The sequence below is a fragment of the Orycteropus afer genome, unplaced genomic scaffold (genome assembly GCF_000298275.1).
Source record: "Orycteropus afer afer isolate SDZICR_OR568_19922 unplaced genomic scaffold, OryAfe1.0 scaffold00269, whole genome shotgun sequence".
Taxonomy (NCBI): domain Eukaryota; kingdom Metazoa; phylum Chordata; class Mammalia; order Tubulidentata; family Orycteropodidae; genus Orycteropus; species Orycteropus afer.
In genome coordinates, this window is record NW_006921856.1 from 164,998 (window position 1) to 179,518 (window position 14,521).

The following is a 14,521-nucleotide window of genomic DNA, read 5'->3' on the forward strand; positions in this document are numbered from 1 at the left end:
CGCTATGAGTCAGGGCCGATTTGACGGCACATAACAACAACATTGCGGGAAATACAAAGCAGAAGTGTTTGAGGTTCTGTAAGTCAAGAAGTAATAATTTTGTATTGCTGTATGGGCACTGTGGCAAATTCATTCCCAATCACATTTGCAGACCATCCTTCCTTTTAACTGTGGACCTAGGGAAGATCTTCCTGATCCTGGACTGGCATCATTACATGCTGGCTGCGTTTTTGATTAAAATGAGCTTACCTTCTTGGGTGTCTTGAGTACCATAAACCAGGGGACTTGGTGTTAGGCCATGGGGCTTGAAGTATTAAGTCCTGTGATTTTTATAGGTTGTTTGTCCATTTGACATGCCACTCACTCACCCAATACAGCTCAGTTTGTAGCTTTTTGGATCAAATTTTAAGTCCTGAGGACCTACTGTGTGTCACAAAAGGATTATTAAAGCTATTAATTACCTTTCTTCCATTTAGATTACCACTGTTATAAGAAAGACTGTTTAAAATAAGGTACAGATGTATTTGTAAATATTTTGAATAGTAATCTGTGAATATGAAACGTTTTCAGGCACCACGTGCTAAGATGAACCAGCAGCGTTCAAGGAGATTTAGAGCATCAAAAGAAGGAATGGAAGCAGCAGTTGAGAAGCAGAGAGTCAGGGAAGAAATACTAGCAAAAGGTAAAGAATATGCATCTTGAAGTACTTTTTAAAAGACATGTTTGTGGGTAGGGTGCGGTAAGCAACTTTGTCTTATAAATAGCTGAGATTTTAATTTAATGAGAATCCTAGAATTTCCAAGGAAAAGTTATGTTCACTGTTGATGAAAAGTATTTGATGGAATCCTTCAAATTTCATTAATAAGTTTGCTCATTTTCAAACTCTAGAGTAGAAGGGAAACTTCAGAATAAAAGGAGGAGATTCTTTAGAGCAGATTATCAAACTCTTTGAAGGCAAATGCAGCTCTTCAACCAATTTTTATATACCAGTAAAATGAAAATACATTTAAAAGTGTTCTGTGAGAAGCTGTCAAATTTTGTTTAATGGTTCACCTTAGAATGTAGAGGTGTGTCTGAGCAGACCAGGGATGCTTTGATCATATTTGCAGCCTTTCACCACAGCACTCATATACTTTCAGTATGGGTTAATGCAATGGGCACTGCACCCAGGGCTCCCTCAGATTTTTTGGGTGGGGGAGTGGGAAGGAGTCATCTTTTTAGTTCTCCTAGTGGGTATATGGGTAGGAACTGACTAAGTCCCAGAGAGGACTGGAGAATTGGGGGATGCTGACACTGACTGGGACTGCGTTCTCTTGCAATATGCATTGTATTTGAAGTGGGGTAAGGGTGTAGCAAGGTGAGTTGTTAGGCTTTCTGCTACATAGGGCAGTATAATAGACCAGGAAAGCCACAGTTTACTGGATCAGGATAAGTGTACTTGACAGGTGAAAAAAAAGATGCCATAATATAGTCTGTTCAAGCCTGCAGTTAAATTTTATGTTACTCTAATTTGTTGCAAGTGTGCAAGTATATAGTTGCTTCAGCTTCAGGTTGTAATTAAGACTCTAAAACTTGTTTGGATTTCTAATGCAGTGTCTTTGATTAAGGATGTCCTCTTCCTTGAGGGTGTTATGAAAAATATTTACTTCTTGAGAAGCAGCTAATCAGTGATAAAGAGGGAAAAAAAGGATTTTTCTGTCCGTCTAGCTGATAATTTTGGGTCTTGTCATATAAATCTTAAACTCAGCATTTTAATATCATTTTTTAAGGTTCCTGTATCTTAATGACTGTTACCAAAATTAAAACTCCTAATCCATGTGAGTGAATGTATATATTCTGTTGCAGAGGGCATTGGGAAGAACGTCATAATTTTTATATTACAGTATAGTATATTTTGTGTGCCAAGTATTGTTTTGAAAGTCTTTGTTAAAGCTTAATTTAAATTTGCAGGAGGAATCTTATTTACTTCCACAAATAGGAAACATAGTTCTTCAGGTGCCAACACTTCTCTATCTTTCATATTTGAACTTTTGTTGTTGCTCAGGCTTAATATTGAGTGTTCTACCTCACTTTTTATGGGAAGAACAAAACGTTGCTCTTTTCTCTAGGTGGCTTTCTTCCTCCAGAAGAAATAAAAGAAAGATTTGACAGTAACTGTATTACACCAGTAAGTAACATCACACTTTGCTAGCTCTTGCTAACTCTTAAATGATAGATTAATTTATTTCTTTCTATCGTTTTAGGGAACTGAGTTCATGGACAATCTTGCTAAATGCCTTCGCTATTATATAGCTGATCGTTTAAATAATGACCCTGGGTGGAAAAATTTGGCAGTAAGTTTCACATTTTCGTACTTCAGAAAGATTAGGGTGATCATTTGAGGCCGTACTTTGACATGACTGATAAGTATTTATCCTTCTTTTCCCCATAAAATGCTAGCTGACTGACAAAGGAAAGAATGGTTTCCAGGGTTTTGGGAAATATGTTGTTGTTGTTGTTGTTATGTGCCGTCGAGTCAAACCCGACTCATAGCGACCCCTCCTTGGGTTTCCGAGGCAGTATCACTACGGAAGTAGGATTGCCCAGCCTTCGTTCCGAGGAGTGGCTGGTGGGTTTGAACCGCCAGCCGTCTGGTTAGCAGGCAAGTGTCTTAGCCACTATGCTACCAGGGTACCTTATATAGTCTGTTCTCTTGATGATAATTTTGTCCTCTTACCATCACTGTAAAGCCATAACATGGAATCTATAATTAAAATATATATATATATTGGAAACTATAATTTTTAAATGAAAATTTCTGGTATTAGAAATCAAAATATAGCAAGATTAAAGTTGTGGGTACTTTTTCTTCTTTTTTTTTAATGGATTTGCTGCCCTAAGTATTTAAAATTTAAATGAACATTAATGTAAATTGTGGTTTATAGGTTTGTTTTCCCTACTAATTAGATTTGGTAAATTTTATTTAATAGCTATCTTTTATCTATTACTTTTGAGGTTTATATGGTTGGGCATGTACCCTTGGGTAATGTAGAAAGTTGTGAACTGATAGTTTTTCTAATGGGAGGAGCTCTGGTAGCATAGTGCCTAAGGCACTTGACTGCTAACCAGAAGGCTGGGGGTTCAAACCCACCAGCCACTCTCGGAAGGAAGGTTGGGCAATCCTACTTCCATAGTGATACTGCCTCGGAAACCCAAGGAGGGGTCACTATGAGTTGGGGCCAACTCGACGGCAAATAACAACAACAACAGTCTAACCCAGATATTTCATTCTTTTTTATTCCATGTTGTAAGTTACTAAAATCGCTTTGATGTGGAACATTCACATATACACACATACCTTATTCAGAAAAATTTCCATTTATTAACATTATCTTAGTAGAAGTATCTCATTAATATATTTTTGAGATACTCAATTTTGTTGACCTTATTCAGAAAAATTTCCATTTATCAACATTATCTTAGTAGAAGTATCTCATTAATATATTTTTGAGATACTCAATTTTGTGACTTTTCTGTCTGTAGAAGGTGAGCTGAAATTGTTAAAAACTTTTTTTTACAGGTTATTTTATCTGATGCTAGTGCTCCTGGTGAAGGAGAACATAAAATCATGGATTATATTAGAAGACAAAGAGGTAAAATTCACTTATAAATGTTTGACTCTGTTTTCTAATTTAAAAAAAAATACAACAAACTGTTGAATAAAAAAAATATTTGGTAAGATATGATACTCCTGTGGAATAATATATAGTTCCCCCCCCCCCTTTTGCACTGTCTCTGTAGCCCAGCCTGCCCATGACCCAAATACTCATCATTGTTTATGTGGAGCAGATGGTAAGTTTCTTCTTTGGGGATTTGATTAGATTAAACCATAGCAAGTTGATGGGTTGGTATATAGTAATGGATTATTTGTGGTTGCTTGGAAATTCTAAAATGACTTACTTGGCTTGGTATTTGAGCTCTATGATTAAGGCTCACCTGTCTTTAAAGCTTTTTTATATTCTTCAAACTTTCAATATAAGCTACATACACATACATCTTTAAAATGTAATATTTCCCAAATGTTTACTCTTAAGTGGTAGTCTGTATTCTAGATCCACATATCTGGAGGATACTTTGTTGGCTGATAACTCTGAGAAGTTTTAGGCTTTGCCTCTTCAGTTTGTGTACTCACGTGGGCTTTCTTTGTGTTGGTGTCTTTTAGTACTTTGGTTCTGGTAAAGATCCTTCCAAAGTGCTCACTGCTTAATGTTTTTGTCATTGTGAATTGATAGCTGATCTCATTATGCTTGGCCTTGCTACACATGAACCCAACTTTACCATTATTAGAGAAGAATTTAAACCAAACAAACCCAAACCTTGTGGTCTTTGTAATCAATTTGGACATGAGGTCAAGGACTGTGAAGGTTTGCCAAGAGAAAAGAAAGGAAAGGTAAGAACTTTGAGATAGTAGTTGCCTTGTTTTGTTTTTTTAAATTGTGATTTGGGTGACAATTTACATAGTGAATTCATTTTCCATACAGCAGTTCTTACACATTTTGTTTCACGACATTGATTGCAATCCCCATAATATAACAGCTTTCTTCCCACTCCTCCTTGTGGTTACCTTTTCCTTTTGTCCTTCTTTTCTATTTATTCCTGCTCTCTGTGCAAATACTCCCTTTCTGATCTCCTGTGATTGATTGTTCTAAGGAGTGTACCTACTTGGTAAAATAGTCACCTTGTATGCCTGTCTTTAGTTTGGCTGGGAGCCACAGAAGTGAGTTCAGCTCCAGGCCTGAAGAGTGACTAGGGGCCATAGTCTTTGGGGTTTCAGCAGTCTCTATCAGACCAGTAAACCTGGTCTTTTTTTTATGATTTTGATTTTTGTTCCATATTTTTCTCCCACTCTATCCAGGATCTCCTGCACTGATCCCTTTCAGAGTGGTTGACAGTGGTAGCCAGGTACCATCTAGTTCTTTTGGTTTCATGGTCTTATGGGCTGAGGTTTCTAGGTGTCTTTTCTTCATTCGTCTTTGCTCCAGATAAAGAAATACCAATTGTTATGTCTAGATGGTTGCTTGCAAGCTTTTAAGACTCCAGTTGCTACCTACCAAAGTGGGATATAGAATATTATTTTTGTTTAGTGTATTATGCCAGTTGATCTTCATGTCCCCTGTGACCATAGTCCCTAGTCCACAGATCCAACAACTCACTCCCTTAGGGTGGTTGGCTGCAGCTAAGAAGTTTATCATGACTTTGCTCCCTCTTAGATCTATTTATATGGACATTCTTACACCACATACAAATACGTGTGTAGAAATATTGTCTGCCAAACATACATAGTCATAGGTTTATTCCCTTTTTTTTAGACATACCTGATCATTCACTCTGTCTGCCTGTGTATCAACTTGTATATTAATGTTTGTTATTACTGATAATGCAGTATTGTATATGTAAAAGTATTTATCTTTGTTGCCTGTACCTCTTGTGTATCTCTTTGTGTCTTCCTGTTCCTTAGTGTCATTGTGTTGGTCACTCTCTTGGTATACTGTCTTTCCCTTCATCCAAATCATTCCTTGTCTCTTACCTATCTGGCAGTTTTCCCTCTCCTTCCCCCATGATCCCTGGTAACCAACAAAGAAAGTTTCCTTCTGTATATAAACCAATCTTTGACTTTTTACAATAGTGCACTACTACATTATTTGTTTTTCTGTAATTGACATTTCACTCAGCATAATGCCTCTAAGTTCTTCCACTTTGTGAAGTGCTCCACTGATTCTATATTATCCTTTAGTGTTGCATAGTATTCCATTGTGTGTATGTACCACACTTTGGTTATCAATTCCTCCATAGATGGGCACTTAGGTTATTTCCCTCTCTTTGCTATTGTGAATAGTGCTGTGATGAACATGGGTGTGCATACATCTATTTGTGTCCTGGCTCTCACTTCTTTAGCATGTATACCTAGTATGGGATTTTTGGATCAAATGGTATTTCTGATTCCAACTTTTTAAGGAATCACCATACTGATTTCCACCAGCAGTATAGGAGAGTCTCAATCTCTCCATATCCTTACCAGAGTTTGTTATTTTCGGTCTTGTTGAAGAAAACTATTAGTGCTGGGGTGAGATAGTATCTCATTCTGATTTGCATCTTTCTAACATAGTTGCCTCATTTTTAAAATGGAGAATGAGAAAGTTATGGTTTATTATTCTTAATTTTTTTAATTACCTGCTTGCTCTGCTACCCTTCACAGAGCTAGACATCTTAAAGTACGTTTACCCACTTTTGAAAGCATGCACACATTTTTTTCTAATGTTTTTCTACTTTCCACTTTATCTAACATAGCCTGTGTGAGGTTTAGGTCGCATAGGTGATACCCATTATTTGTATTTGTTTGTAGAAGTTAATTGTTTCTAATGATTACTCTTCTGTAAGGGAACTATAAATCAAATATATTAAATTTCATACTCCCAGTTCACAGGGAAAGGTCTAAAGGCATAAACATCAAAATGTTAATACTGGCTGAGTGCAGGTCAGAGATTGGCAGACTACAGTTCTCTAGATGTGGTCCATGAGCTAAGAATGGATTTTACATTTTTAAAAGGTAGTTTAAAAGAAAACAAAGAATATATGGCAAGAAACTAGGCTGTCTATCATCTGCCCTTTACAAAAAAATGTTTGCTTACCCCTGGTCTAGGTATGATTGGGATTATGGGTAATTTTTATTTTAAAGTGGTTTGGTGATTTCTTCATTTAACTTATCATATTTAAATGGTTCTTACTTTAGTAAACAACTTTTAAAATTTTTTTGGTTGGTAAAATTTCAGGGTGTAAAGTAGGTTTGTTTAACTTCCACTCCATTTTTTGCAGCATGATGAACTTGCAGATAGTCTTCCTAGTGCAGAAGGAGAGTTTATCTTTCTTCGGCTTAATGTTCTTCGTGAGGTATGCAGAAATAATCATTGGAATGAGCATTCTAAGGAAGGGTCCCTTTTAATATCTTTCACAGCAGCATTCCTTTTTGATTATAGTATTTGGAAAGAGAACTCACTATGGCCAGCCTACCATTCACATTTGATGTTGAGAGGAGCATTGATGACTGGGTCTTCATGTGCTTCTTTGTGGGAAATGACTTCCTTCCTCACTTGCCATCTTTAGAGATAAGGTGTGTGTTGTTTTTCAAGCCACTCTTTTAGATTTCTTGCCTTTATAGTGCATACTGGTCCTAATATCTGATGTCTGTTTCCTGGTGACAGGGAAGGTGCAATTGATCGTTTGGTTAACATATACAAAAATGTGGTACACAAGACTGGGGTAAGTTCATTCTTGAATAATTTCAAAACAGAAGTGTTAGCTCTAATAGGGAGATCATTTTACATGTATTTTGTCATTTACAGGGCTACCTTACAGAAAGTGGTTATGTCAATCTGCAAAGAGTACAGATGATCATGTTGGCAGTTGGTGAAGTTGAGGACAGCATTTTTAAAAAGAGAAAGGATGATGAGGTAAAGTGTTTCCATTGCAGTAGCTAAAATTACACGTCTCTAATGGGCAGTGATGTTTCTGTGATTGTATTTTTAACTTCTTTGAGTGTGTTATTATACTATTGTAGTATATTAAGCATTAATGTAATTGTGAGTGGCCAGTACTTTAATTATTTTATAATGTTATGATACTTGCTGTGTGGAATTACCTGTTGCACATTGTTTGAGTTACACTATAATTTTTTTCTCTCTTCAAAATCTTAATTAGGATATAAATTTAAGCACTTGTCTAACCAATAAGACAGGAAATTAGGCTTCCAAGGCTAGAAGAATGCTAGGATTGAAGTAGTGACTGCCATGTTTTATAAGAGATACCGCAAAACTACTACTCTGGTGATAGAATGTAGGAGGTCTGGATTACATCAGCTAGGAAAGAGGGTTGAAGTTCTGAGTAAGAAATTTAAAGCTAGAAGAAGGAAATAACAAGGCACTTGGAAACTGATTACATGTGACAGATGAGTATTTAGATGAGAAGTCTTAGGTTTCTGGCTTGGACAATTGGGATTTTGCTGGTACCATTCACTGAGATAGCAGGCACTGGAGGAAGAGAGGGTTGGGTCGGCAAAGAGTAAAAATTTGAGTTTCATTTAGAGATGTTGAGTTTGAGAGTCATGGAATACCTGAGAGGAGAATGTCCATTAAGCATTTGGATGAATATGTCTAAAGCTTAGGGCAGAGGTCTTTGGAAGGAGAACCATTTTCAGTTTGGAGATACATGCAATCATGAAAGTGAACTCAAAGTCCCTGGTCGAATTCTAACAAAAGCCTTGGGTGTGGGTATTTAATGACCAGAGAGAGCAGCTGGTTCTTGGGATGTGGGAGGAAATCACTAAGGAGAGGAGATGCCATTGACACACAGTGCTACCTCAGGTGGATAGGTACCTTGTCTGCAGCGAGGAGTTCAGAGGCCCTGGACAGCTACTGATAGAGTGGAGGGCAGTAGCCTGGAGGGTGATTGCATTGGTGGCAAAGGAGGCTGGTAGTGGGAAAAATGAGCACATAAAAGGAGTGAGGGAAATGCTTTCAGAAATTGATTTTATAGAGTGATGTGATTGTTTTAAGCTAATTGCAACAAAACATTGCTACATTGCTACATGATCTGATTAAAGCATAATTTATCTGACATGCTTTTATATTTTCTTCAACTTGGTACACTATAGTAAGTGATCTTGTTTTCAGCACTTTGGGTACCACTTGATATATTCCAGTGAAATAACCACAAGCGTTCTTCCCAAAAGTTTTTAGTACTTGGCAATCTTACGTAATATTAGCAGATTTTATATCATTAAATATTACTGGTAGTTGGCATTAGAAGGGAATTATGGGATATATATAGGTACCATAGTGTTTCTCTGACTTAATATAGTTTCCAGCTTGCTGTCAGGACATTTTAAAGCATTGGATCCTTTTTGGTGACCTTGAGGTCATATGATGTCCTTTAGTGTAGTTGGCATCAGGGAGATTTATGAACCCTCAGAAATTCAATGTAAATGTTATCAGTATACCCATTTTTTCTGGGAAGTGTATCCATGGCTTTCAACAGATTTCCAAAGGAGTTTAGAGCACAAACATGATTAAAGGTCACGGAGATCTACCCAGGTGGTTTTCCCTCCTTCTTATTTGTGGCTAAGGAACTCTGGTAGCACAGTACCTAAGACATCTGACTGCTAACCAGAAGGTTGGTGGTTCAAACCCACCAGCCACTCCTTGGAAGCAAGATAGGATGCTCTACTTCTGTGAAGATTTACTGCCCAGAAACCCAATGGGGGTGGCTGTGAGTTGGAATCGAGTCGATGGCAGTGGATTTAGTTTTTGTTTTTATTTGTGGCTACTACCCTTAGAAATAAATACTTAACAATAAGTTATAGCAGAACAGATGGTACAGAAAGAGTCCATCCATGTTTCTTATTAAATTTGAATGAAAGAAAGACCAGAAATATGATACTCTTTATTTTAGGATGTTTGCCTTTTAGCTTGTAAATGTTCATTCATTTAGCAAATATTTACTGTTTACTACATGCTAGTCAGTGTCCTGAATGCTAGTGACTGAACAAAACACAAAACAAAAACCAGACAAAAATTCCTGCCCTCTTGGAGCATACATTCATGGACAATAAACAGAGTAAGTAAACTATTTAATTGTTAGAGTGTCAAATGCTGTGAAGGAAATGAAAGCAGATGAGGAACCTGCATCTGGGAAAGTAGAGATGGGGATGAATGAAAGGTGACCAGGAAAGGCCTAGGTGACACATGACATTTGAGTAAAGACTTGAAGGATGTGAAGGAGTAAACCATGTAGATATTTGCATGAAGAGCATTTTTTAGATAGAGCAAATAGCCATTGAAAAGTCTCTGAGGCAAGAGCATACCCAACATGTTGGCAGAACAAACAAGGAGCCAGTGTGGTAGGAGCTGAGGAAGCAGAGGGATTTAGTAGGAGATGAGGTCAGAAAGATGGTGGAGGCCACATCTAATAGGGTCCTCTAGGTCATTCTAAGGACTTTAGTTTTTATTCTGTATGAATGTTGTATTTTTAGTAGAAGAATGACATGATCTGGCACATTTTTAAAGAATCATTCTAACTGTTGAAACTGACTGTACAGGGAACAGGGTAGAAGCATTGAGCCCAGTTTTGAGGCTTTTTTTTTTTTGGGGGGGGGTAGTAATCCACGGAAGCCAGGATGACAGCAGTAGAGATGGTAAATGGTAGTTGCATTCTGAACATGTTTTGAAAGTAGAGGCAGTGAGATTGGCTAATTGATTAAATGTGGGATATGAGATAAAGAAAGGTGTCTAGATTGACTCCAAGGTATTTTATCTGAGCAAATGAAAAATTGTCTGAGCAACTGTGATGAGGAAGATTGTGGGAGGTGCAAAAGTGGAGGTGGGGACTTCATTTTGGACAGGTTATACTTGAGAAATCTAAGTGGAGATGCTGAGTGATGCTCTTCTGGCTGGAGAATCATCAGCATAGAGAAATTGTGTAAAGCCATGAGCCTAGTCTATTACCCTCACAGGAGTAGTACTAACAAGTTGGAGAGTTGAGGAATAAAGGCCCAGCAAGAGAGGAGGTGGAGAATGGATGAGTGTAGTGCCCTGGAAAGAAAGGGAAGATTATATTTCAAGGAGAAAGATAAGAACTGAAAACTAGCGATTGGATTTCAAAGTCTGAAAGTCATTGCTAGCCTAGATAAGAGAAGTTTCTTTGAAGATGAGGTCAAAGGCTTGACTAAAGAAATTGGTACTCACCTGGGCTCTACTTCAGAGAAGCAACTTTTACATCCAATGTTCAGCCCCTCTACTGGCAGAAGGCACACATTTCAAATCTTAAGATGTTACATTGTAGTTGGCAGTTCTGACCTATACAGGACAGAAATATGCAGCTAGTAGAATGGCCAGACTTCGTCTCACCTATTTTGGTCATGTTGTAAGAAGGGACCATTCCCTGGAGAAGGATGTCATGCTTGGTAAGGTGGAGGGTCAACGAAAGAGGGGGAGGCCTTCAACGAGATGGATTGATACGGTGGCTGCAATGATGAGCTCAAGTATAGCAGGGATTGTGGGGCTGGCGCGGGATCAGGCAGTGTTTCGTTCTGCTGTGCATGGGGTCGCTATGAGTCAGAAACGACTCGACGGCACTTAACAACAACAACAACAACAACAGGGTGATAGCACAGTATCTGCTGGCCCCTGTTTTCGGCCACATTAGGATCTATAGCCACCCTAGCTGTTGTGTCATTGCCTTGATGCTCAGGGAAACTTAAGCACTAGAGAAGTGCTTCCTGGCAAGGGAGGCCTTAGAACAGCCCAGTGGAGAGAGAAATCATCCCCAAATCCTATCCAGTTGGAACCATGGCTGCAATTTTAAAATGAGTAGAGGAAAACAGTCAATACAGATTGGACCTTTCCCTGTGAATTAAATTGGCCCAGAATAAGTGGTGCACACATCTGAATTTCCTTCCCTTCTTTCAATAGATTGACTTCAGAAGCTGGGGAGTAATATTTGCAGAGCGTCCCACTTCTCTCTCTCCACCTTGTACCATGAATGCCATAGAGAGTTAGGAACTACCCAAGTTCTTTGTAGCTTGCAATCTCATTATTAAATGATCTTGTTGATAAAACTTGCATTTTATTTATTAAGTTCATTTAGCTAAAACTTAAGAATTGTTTGTTACATATTTATATCTTCTCCATATTGACAGCCTTTTTGCTCTAGGATAAAACTGTAAGAGTGTTTGTCAAGGCTCTTGCACTTTTTTTCTTGAAATTATGTCATTATTTGAAAACAACTAAGAATAAAAATCACGTTATATCTAAGACCATCAAAAGTTCTGATAAGCAGCACTTTGACCATTGTCTAGTGTAATTATGTAGCTATATTTCTGGAGTCTTCCTTTAAAACTTAAATTATCTCCCAAGTCATTCCTGGTAATTTTTAACTCTGAAATTTTTGTGTAATTATTTGACAGAATATGTGGATTTTATACTTTTAGGACAGTTTTAGAAGACGACAAAAAGAAAAAAGAAAAAGAATGAAGGTGAGTTTTAAGTAATTTCATAAGATTAGCAACAGCATACATTTACGGTTTGGGAGAGAGATCCTGATTACAGTAACCTTATTCCTAATTCAGTAGGAGTTGGTCGGAGACATAAATGTCTACCCATCTGCCTGCGTACCTGGAGAAATATGCTAGTGTCAATTTTGAAGAAGTCTTTTCTAAGGTCTGGAGTCCGGCAGGAGGGGCAGGAGGTGGGGGTGACACTTAGATGTTTGAATTTTTTACAGGAGTCAGATACTGTTTTATAACAACAACAGTCAACATTTTGTATCCTCTTGAAAGTTACTAAGCTCTTTCTTATTCCTGTATCTTTGTCAGATTAATCTTTCTAGAACATGATACTCTGTAAACTTTGTTGTTTCTCTAGTCTGAAGTCAGCACTGACTTGTTAGTCCCTCAGCATCTAGTTCTAACTCCTTGGTGTTCAGGGTGTACTATGATCTGGTCCCATCCAGTCTTCTGGCTGCTTTCTAAATATACCATGTCCCTCCTGACTCAGAGTGTTGCCTTCGTTTCCTCCCAGTCTTCACAATTCACCTCACACCTTACCTTTTCATAATGCCTGCCTTTTCACTTCTGTTCGTAGTCCAGGATGACAGCAGTCTTTTTTCTTAACTTCGGTGCTTCTTGTCTGTGATACTTGTTTTTTCATTTGATTGCATAGTACTTTATAGTCACTTAACTGTTTTTGTTCTTGTTTTTCTTGTCTTCCTTACTGGATTTTAAACTCAGATTTTTAGGGACTGCCTTCTTTTATTATTTCTTATAAGGATTAGGCAGTTTCAAGAACCTAAAAGGGAGGAAAGTAGAGTTCCATATTATTGTAGGTAGATTAAAAACCACTTAGGTTGGAAGGGGCATATCTGGCTACTCCTCGGAAGGACGGTTGGGCAATCTACTTCCGTAGTTATACCGCCTCAGAAACCCAAGGAGGTGTCGCTATGAGTCAAGTCCAACTCGACAGCACATAACAACAACAGCAACAACCTTATATATTATTTCAGTCGGTATCTGTTTTATCAGTTAGTCATGGCTATTGCGTATTATAGCTATCGTCACTTAAGTTCTAATTTATTAGGAACTGAAGAGTTAAATTCTAACAAGGCAGAGGTGCATAAACATTGTATTTCTTAAATATATATCAAACTCTACTTATGTTTTACATCAATATTATTTTTGTTTGAAATTGTGTCTTGAGTTTTCTGAAATTGAAAGTAAAGATAATGAATTAGCTTAATGAGACTTGAAAAAATTCTGTTTGTATCTGAACAGTGTATATATGTACCTTTAGAGACAAGTATTAAATGTTACAGACTGTTCTTTACAGGATGTAAGTTACTATCAAATCAAAGTGTAAACAACGCTAGTGTTAACAGAAATCCATTTGATCTTTTAATGGATTTGGTAGTTAAGTGTTAAAGTGAAGACTCCATTCCATAGTCTTTTTTTCTTCCTGTCATCTAATTATGATTTTATTTTAATTTCTACATTCACTTCCATTTATTTTAGAGAGATCAACCAGCTTTTACTCCTGGAGGAATTTTAACCCCTCAAGCATTAGGTTCAAGAAATTCACCAGGTTCTCAAGTAGTCAGTAATGCAAGACAAGCAGCCTATGAAATGAGGATGCACAATAACTCTGTAAGTGAATTTCTTTTATGTGGCACTGAAGGAGCTGGTAAATACAGAAGCATGGGTGTGTTTGTTTCATTACTTAATCTGGAATGGTTTTGATGTATATTTTTTCTTAATTTCTTTTTCCTTGAGATATTTTTAACTCTGTTTCATCCATCTGTGTCAATATGAAAATATCTAAACAATGTGAAAGAAACATATGTTGGATATGTAGGTACATGTAAATATAAAGAGATAGCTAGATGGCTGCAGGTTTCTTTATGGAAATGGACTATGGCATTCCTCCCTGCCCCAAAAGATACTGGATGATGCTAGGAGCTTGAAGGGTTATTCAGATGTTTTACATCTCCAGTAAGATGTAGAGTGGATTGGTTTTGCTACCATGTTTCCCGTTTCCATCAAGGGATCAGTTACGGACATTTTGCAAAATAGTATCTCTCAGTATTTGTGTCAAACACAAATACCCTTCATTGCCTAAACTCTTGCTCTCCAACTAAGGCATGTAATAGATCTGAGTAAATATTTTAAGAGAGCCCTCACTATCCAAAATCTCTCCCTATTTGAAACTCAGGAACTGAAAAGATCTGTGGTATGTGGTATTGCTTCTTGTTTGAGCTTTGCTATCCAGCCTTCAAAAGCAAATCAACTCAGCCAGCAAAACTGTACTCTGTCCAGCAGCTTCCTGATGTAGTTAACAGACAACAGAACATATGACAGAACAGTGAAAGGAAAGGGATGAATAATGCTGTTAACATATAGAGAGAGGAGATAATGGAAGCCAGCACTTTTTCAGCCTAAAAG

At 37.5% G+C, this 14,521-nt stretch overlaps 1 protein-coding gene across 1 annotated transcript in view; it reads left to right on the forward strand.

The window, feature by feature from the left end:
- The window catches only part of XRN2 (5'-3' exoribonuclease 2), a 115,561-nt gene that overhangs the window by 23,783 nt on the left and 77,257 nt on the right, over window positions 1–14,521 (forward strand). The window contains exons 4-15 of the mRNA XM_007950360.2: window positions 571–682; window positions 2,109–2,167; window positions 2,244–2,333; window positions 3,560–3,632; window positions 3,781–3,831; window positions 4,272–4,429; window positions 6,853–6,927; window positions 7,014–7,147; window positions 7,239–7,296; window positions 7,380–7,487; window positions 12,020–12,064; window positions 13,595–13,726. Of these exons, the coding sequence (XP_007948551.1) occupies window positions 571–682; window positions 2,109–2,167; window positions 2,244–2,333; window positions 3,560–3,632; window positions 3,781–3,831; window positions 4,272–4,429; window positions 6,853–6,927; window positions 7,014–7,147; window positions 7,239–7,296; window positions 7,380–7,487; window positions 12,020–12,064; window positions 13,595–13,726 (1,095 nt within the window). The remainder of the gene's footprint in view (window positions 1–570; window positions 683–2,108; window positions 2,168–2,243; window positions 2,334–3,559; window positions 3,633–3,780; window positions 3,832–4,271; window positions 4,430–6,852; window positions 6,928–7,013; window positions 7,148–7,238; window positions 7,297–7,379; window positions 7,488–12,019; window positions 12,065–13,594; window positions 13,727–14,521) is intronic.